This window comes from Pomacea canaliculata, linkage group LG1 (assembly GCF_003073045.1).
Source record: "Pomacea canaliculata isolate SZHN2017 linkage group LG1, ASM307304v1, whole genome shotgun sequence".
NCBI classification, from domain to species: domain Eukaryota; kingdom Metazoa; phylum Mollusca; class Gastropoda; order Architaenioglossa; family Ampullariidae; genus Pomacea; species Pomacea canaliculata.
Genome location: NC_037590.1, coordinates 6,080,355 through 6,086,719, shown reverse-complemented (window position 1 = coordinate 6,086,719; position 6,365 = coordinate 6,080,355). Strand labels below are relative to the sequence as shown.

Genomic DNA, 6,365 nt, shown 5'->3' with positions numbered 1-6,365 from the left:
GACCTCAAAGTAATCTGTTCAGATAAGTAAATATGATTAGCTTTGTCCTAATCAGCTTATTGTTCCCAGTTCCTCTTTCAGCCTGAAGCAAAGGGCGTGAAGCCGCATATAACTTTTTTAAGTTGTCAGGAGAGTTGCGTCCCTTCAATGGCACGTTTGTCAGCGTCACCGCAAGCATACAGTCAAGCACACATATATATAACACACACATCCTCCCTCCACGCGCGCGCACAAACACACAAAACGCATTGACCTGCTTCACGCACAGACGAGCACGTCTGCTTGAAACCTTTTTCTTTAATTGATAACATTTGAGACATTTCGATGGACACACGCCAGTGGTGTGTGTGTGAGAGAGAGACTTTCCATCTCTATGACAGCCTGCCTTACAGACATTCCAACGTGTACTCGCCATGGCCGTATGAGGCAGTGCCGTTTGTAAAAAGGCAGAGAAAGCTCCCTGACCAATATCGCAGGACAAGTAAATGTGCGTGGTAAGGTGGCTATTTCGATATGTTGAAAGCAGACAATGCGAATAGTGTGCAGTTCAAATGCTTTACGGACTAACCTCGCAGTTCTACAGTAAAGGAACAAAACACCGTAAAAGGGTTAGAGCTCTTTTGATTTTATTCAAAATAATTTTGCCCCGACCAAACCCGGTTGTGATTAGACCGCTAAACTTCATCCACATACAGACACAAAAGGTCAAGGAATTAGGCGGAGGTCAAATGCAAGGCATATCGGCCGCTTTGAAGTGTTTCGGCAAGTCACACCAAACGGCAGTTCAGTCGGTTGCACTGGACATTTGATTCGACGAAGATGTGGGGCAGAAAGGCGACTTTGTCAGCGATGACAGATGTGGCAGCTTTACTCTTCTTTCGGCAAATAAATCGAAATATATTGCGTTTTACAAACATTCTAATGTTGACAGCACCACGCCAAAGCAGCTGTCACAAATAAACCTCAGTGGTTTCAAGGACACATTTATCATCGCGTTTTATTCTCTGCACATCGCTGTCAGCTTACCAAATGTGACACAAAAATGTTTAGATGTCATCAAGAAAACAAAGAAATTGATGGCAGAATTGATGACTTCGGAAAGACAAGCTACATCTTGGACAATCCCTACCACCCGATCATCATGGGGATTCTTCTGCAGATGAGGGCGCAGCATTACGAGAATCCGTACAGCTAGTCCCGGAAGTTCGCAAAGGGCGTAGGTGAAAAGGAGGACGAGGCAGGCTTTTGTGATGTTCCTCTCTTCCAGTACCAGGTCACCATTGTCCGCAGTATCTACCCGCTCGCTGCTGGTGACCCGCGCGCGGTGGTGGTGAGGTGGCGAAGGGCGAGTGCGCAGGCGCAGCCGCCGCCGTATGCTGACAAGGATGATGACGAGGCATACCCACGTGCCTAGAAAGGGCAACACACGCAAGAGGAGAGGCAACAGGAAGTGGAGGTAGAAGTCCAGGACGGCGTGGTTGTGTCGATAGAAGGTCGTCTCGCGCAGACTGTACACCGTGACGTTGAGGTCGGGTTCCGTGCGCGCCGTCACGCGGTGCTGGAAGAAGGCAGGTGTGAGGGCACCCAACGCCGCCCCATACAGCGTCAGCACCACGGTCCGGATGCGGGCCGCCATGCAGAGGGCGCGCAGCTTGAAGGGCCGCGTCACCGCCACGCAGCGCTCCATCCCGATGGCCGACGTCAACAGTACGGTCACGTGAGCCATGACTTCACGTAGGACGTCCACCTGGGGCGCCATGATGACGTGTAACATGGCGCCGGTCCTTCGGTCCACCTTGCCCACCAGGCAGGACAGTCTCACTAGGAGCGTGCACAGCAGGAAACCAGTATCCGAGAAACAGAGAGCCAGCAGGAGCGGAGCGGCGACAGGCCTGTAGCGTTGTCTGAGAAAGACGACAGCACACAAGCAATTCCCAGCGACCCCCACCATGGCCAGGGCTGGCAGAAGACCGCAGTCCAGGACGAGAGATAGCTCGCTTTCTTTCGCCAGCACCTGATCGGGATCCCGCGTGTTGTGCGGGGGCCTTTGGTGACCTCCCCCTACCACGGTACCAGACGGCCCAGGTGTGCGGAAGTCCGCAAAATCCACCGAACGATTGGGAGGCCCATGTTGGAGCTGAGCTCGATGGGTGTCTTCCAGCCGGTGAAGTTAGCCATGCGTAGAGACTACTTACAGTGTGTGTGTATTAGGGTGGTGATGATGATTGATGTTTTACTTTAAGCCAGCTAATGTATTTTGCGGCAAAGTAGCCTGCTCTGTAAACAGTGAGACTCCGGGATGTCCGTGAAAAACTGTGGAAGATGTATGCTTTGACAGGCAGGTGTGCTACAGAACAATGAATTTCATCTGAAAAATCCACAGGAAGCTGGAACCAAAATAAATAAATAAATAAATAAATAAAAAATGTCAAGCCAACTGGAACATTGATTCGTAAATCATAAAACATGTCCCACTGAAAAATCCGCTTTTCGTCTTGAAAAGTCAGAAGATTAATTTTGAAAATGAATGCTGATTTTTTGAAAGCGCATTTTTGCTAAAACGATTGCTAATTTGTCTCTTTTTACAAAGCATTAGACACGGTCCTGTGATCACTGGGGTCCGGAGTAGGGGCTCGACAGATCGACCTAGACTTCCGGAAGCAGCTCACAGACGGCGTCGCTGCGTCTCTCCAGTCAGAAGCTCACAGACCTTTCAACCTTCCCTCACTCTCTTCCTGAGTGCATCGCATCCGCTAGCAGTGGAGCAGGCTCACAATGCACTTGCAGACGAGCTCGTGATCCACACAGGAGGTCGATCGTATTTGCCACTGCAGAAAAGACAAAGATGTCTGTTAGCCTATTTCCTGTCTTTCTTTCTGTCTACCTTTCTACCTGCTCTGTCTTGCTCATGTGTCTACCTATCGGCCTGTCTACATGTTCTGTCTACCCGTCCCTTCATCCTGTTTACCTGCTTTCTTGCCGAAGCTGTCTTTCGCTCTACTTCTCCCCTTCTACTTGTCTGCCTACCTGTCGACCTGTCTGCCTGTCGGTTTATCTGTCTGTCTGGTCTATCCGACCGTCCATCTGTTTCTCCGTACCTATGTCCCACTCCCCCGAACTCTCTTTAGTCTTTTCTCAAAGCCAAAAGGACTTGAGAGAAACATCAGACAAATGCAAAAAAGAAATAAAGAGGGTAACACTTGCATGCACACGACCATTTACACCTACTTGCACACATCTGCACGCGCCTTCAGGCTTGCACCAGACCTGTGGCTCCGCGATAACATGCAAAGGGGAGACAAAGACAATCTATACAAAAAAAACCTGAATTCAGTCGAAAACTGGCTTCACATCCCCCATGTAGACGTCGATCTTTTGTTTGGCGAAGAGCCGGTCGTTGCCAGTGGAAACCATGTTATTGACGGCAAATCGATGGCAATGTCCAGGCAGATCACGATTTCCTTATCTGACCTTGTGATGCGAAATAAATAAAAAAAATGAAACTGGCGTTAGACGTCTCGCGATGTTTGTCCAAGAGGACACGAAACAGAGGTGAGCGACACTCGGGCTCTCAAGATATTCACAATTTATTTTTGCATTTCTGTATTATCTTGTTCTCATTTTTAAAAAAAACTCTGACGTCCGTGTGCGCGTGTGCGTATGTGTGTGAAAATTACATCTGTAAATGTGATTAAGAAATTTCGAGGTTTTTTTTTCTTCACTCCGTTGTAAATTACCTTCCTATCCCGATCCTGTTATTTTCCTTTACATAAAAAACCATAAAAAAAGAAATTACTTAGAAAAACGTTTATTGGGCATGAGCGTTATTGCAATTGTTTGATAAATGTCAAAGAATGCAAAATTCAGTTATCTTCTACTGTTTGCCATCGCATACTTAAAAACAATTTGGACGGGTTTTCTCTGTGTGTGTGTGTGTGATGATCTCATTGATAACTGAAAACACTGATTGCTGCAAACATTAATCTGTCAGTTCTAGGACACTCGTTGTTATCCAGGGGCAGAACGAAGCATTATATTGTTGTTAACAAACATAACACTCAAACCACATTAGAAGACGGGAAGAGTAATTGTGAGGAGGTATAGCAGACCTGTACTTTGATACACACCTTAAGTTCAGAAACGCTGTACAGGATGTTTCTGTATAATACGAGGTGACATTTAGTCTTTCTTCTGGTTAGTCTGAAATGATATTTTCAAGCTAACAAAGCGAGTTTGATCGTTTGATCACTATAAAACAGTTGGAGGTCTTACCAAGGAAACCAAGGAATCTCAGTGATATGCGGGACTTACCGACCAGTCACAATCAAGGTTTTAACTTTCTTCTTAGATACACGAATATTTTCAGACATTAGTGGCTTAGATACACGAGAATTTACAGACAGCAGTGCCTTTGGATGAATTATGGGATTTTGCACTTACACATTTTCAACCATTTCCTTCTTCCTTCGGATCTCGTTCAAGAAATCTTTTACGATGTTGGACACTAAACACGTTTTGAGACATGGGATTTTAAACATTAGTTGTTGTTTAAGACATTACCTATGCTTTTAGACATGATAAGTGTTTTTATACATTATTCATGGTTTAAGAGACAACGCGTGTTTCAACAGTTTATACATACTTTTAGACAGGATCTGTATTTTTAGCCATACATTTTTCAGGAACTATGTGTTTTCAGCCATAAATGTTTTCAGGCTCGACAGCAAAGACAAACCTGTAAGCAACTGTTCAGACATGTAGAAGAAGTCGACAAAAATAATAACATGACAACATTCAAGAATGTGCTGGCACAAACAATCGTAAACAACGAAGAGGGACGGTAATAATATTATCAGGTGCCATCTCATGGATAAGAAATGACGACGATGATGATGGTGATAACGACGTAGTTGATGATAAAGAATGAGAAGATTATTTTTTCTAAAGACATGATGTATAAGACAGCATAAAAATTGTCTCTCACCTTTATGCTTTTAATCCTCCATGGTATGGCAGATGAATGTAACTGGTACCGTGAGTTCTCTGGTACACAAAACGAAGGCAGCGATTTTGTTTTAATTATTATTATTTGTGAAACCCACCTGGCGCCTAGCCTGCTTGCTGCTCCGGGTCAGCTGACAAACAGGACCAACAAAACCTTTGCCGAGGTCCTTTAGCAAGGAAGCTAGAAGATGGTGACAAAGCTGAGTGTCACACGGACTGCGGGAAACATCTTATATCAGGCTCAAGGCTCGGAACAAAAACTGATTTGCCCAAAGCACGCCATGCCGTTTCCTGATTGGCTGGCTAATTTGTTGGGTCGCTAATGATATACAGAGATGGAAAAACGAAAAAAAGCAACAGAATTGTTATTATATTGATCAAACCTTTGCAGAGTGGCCCTGCTTGCACGATGTCTGAGTTGAGCTTGCACGGGATGGTAGCGCGCGCAGAAATGGCCGAGGAGACAACTGTAAACTCCCACATCCCTTCACACAGTATCGGTTGCACTAGCCATGAAAGAACGGTACATCTTTTCAGGAACCTCAAACTTATTTGCGTTTATCCAAACTTTCTGACACAAGAAGGACTTATGGAACTAACGCCTGGTGAGTTGTAACCTTACCACCAAGAAGCTACCGGCAGTGGAATAAATACAGACAGGAAGCTCAAGTGTCTGACACACGATACAAAGAATTTCTGACGATGGATAAAATATTGCTAGAGGAGTAAAGTTTAAGAGATATGAGAATACCCGAGGTTACTGATTCGGGATAGAATATAGGAGGCTGGCTACGTTTGAGACAAGATTCAGCCTCCATCTAGCAAGTTACAGACACCGAATGGAATTTGTAGTTAGGAGACAAGTTTGAAAGACACAATACGGCTAAATATGAAAAAGCCTTTGACTTTTTTGTCTTCATTCATTTTCTTACTGACAACTTCCATTTATTAAACCATTTATTTCTTTTCTTCCTTTCCTGAATCAATCTTTCTTTCTGTAACAGCTTGGTACTTACTGTTACAATTAGAGGTAAAATAAATATTGCAAATAAACTTCCTTACAGCTTAAAGACATTACACATTTCGGTATTTTCGCCTTCCCGCGTCAATGTACATTCTGTGTCGACAGAAGAGTGTTCCCTACCCAGGTCGTTCACCGATAATGCGTACACTGAGTGCAGCAGCTAATCCCAAACCAAATTACTTTCCTGTGAACATAATTAAAGTTCTCGTCCAGTCGCACCGTCATCCCCTGGTGTGACCTCGTTCTCGATGGTGCACGTGCAATACTTGACCACGCCAGAGAGCAGAGGACCAGCAGTCGTCACCTCGCGTGCACCAACAGCTCAAGCAGTGCAAGG

The 6,365-nt window shown here is 45.1% G+C and overlaps 1 protein-coding gene across 8 annotated transcripts; it reads right to left on the bottom strand.

Annotated features, from left to right (window-relative positions):
* Positions 1-343: 343 nt before the first annotated feature.
* On the bottom strand, positions 344-6,080 carry LOC112575942. Of its 8 annotated transcripts, XM_025258103.1 has the most exons (5): positions 4,736-4,828; positions 4,441-4,504; positions 4,128-4,200; positions 3,325-3,471; positions 344-2,828 (listed from the first exon to the last, which is right to left on the bottom strand). In XM_025258103.1, exon 5 carries the CDS (start codon positions 1,949-1,951, stop codon positions 998-1,000), a length of 954 nt encoding a protein of 317 aa, XP_025113888.1. In that variant the 5' UTR covers positions 1,952-2,828; positions 3,325-3,471; positions 4,128-4,200; positions 4,441-4,504; positions 4,736-4,828; the 3' UTR covers positions 344-997. The 8 variants fall into 8 exon arrangements, with proteins under 8 accessions (XP_025113888.1, XP_025113880.1, XP_025113897.1 ...); XM_025258095.1 differs by lacking the exon at positions 4,441-4,504 and having other exon boundaries at positions 4,736-4,840; XM_025258112.1 differs by lacking the exon at positions 4,441-4,504 and having other exon boundaries at positions 4,643-4,764.
* Positions 6,081-6,365: the final 285 nt, after the last annotated feature.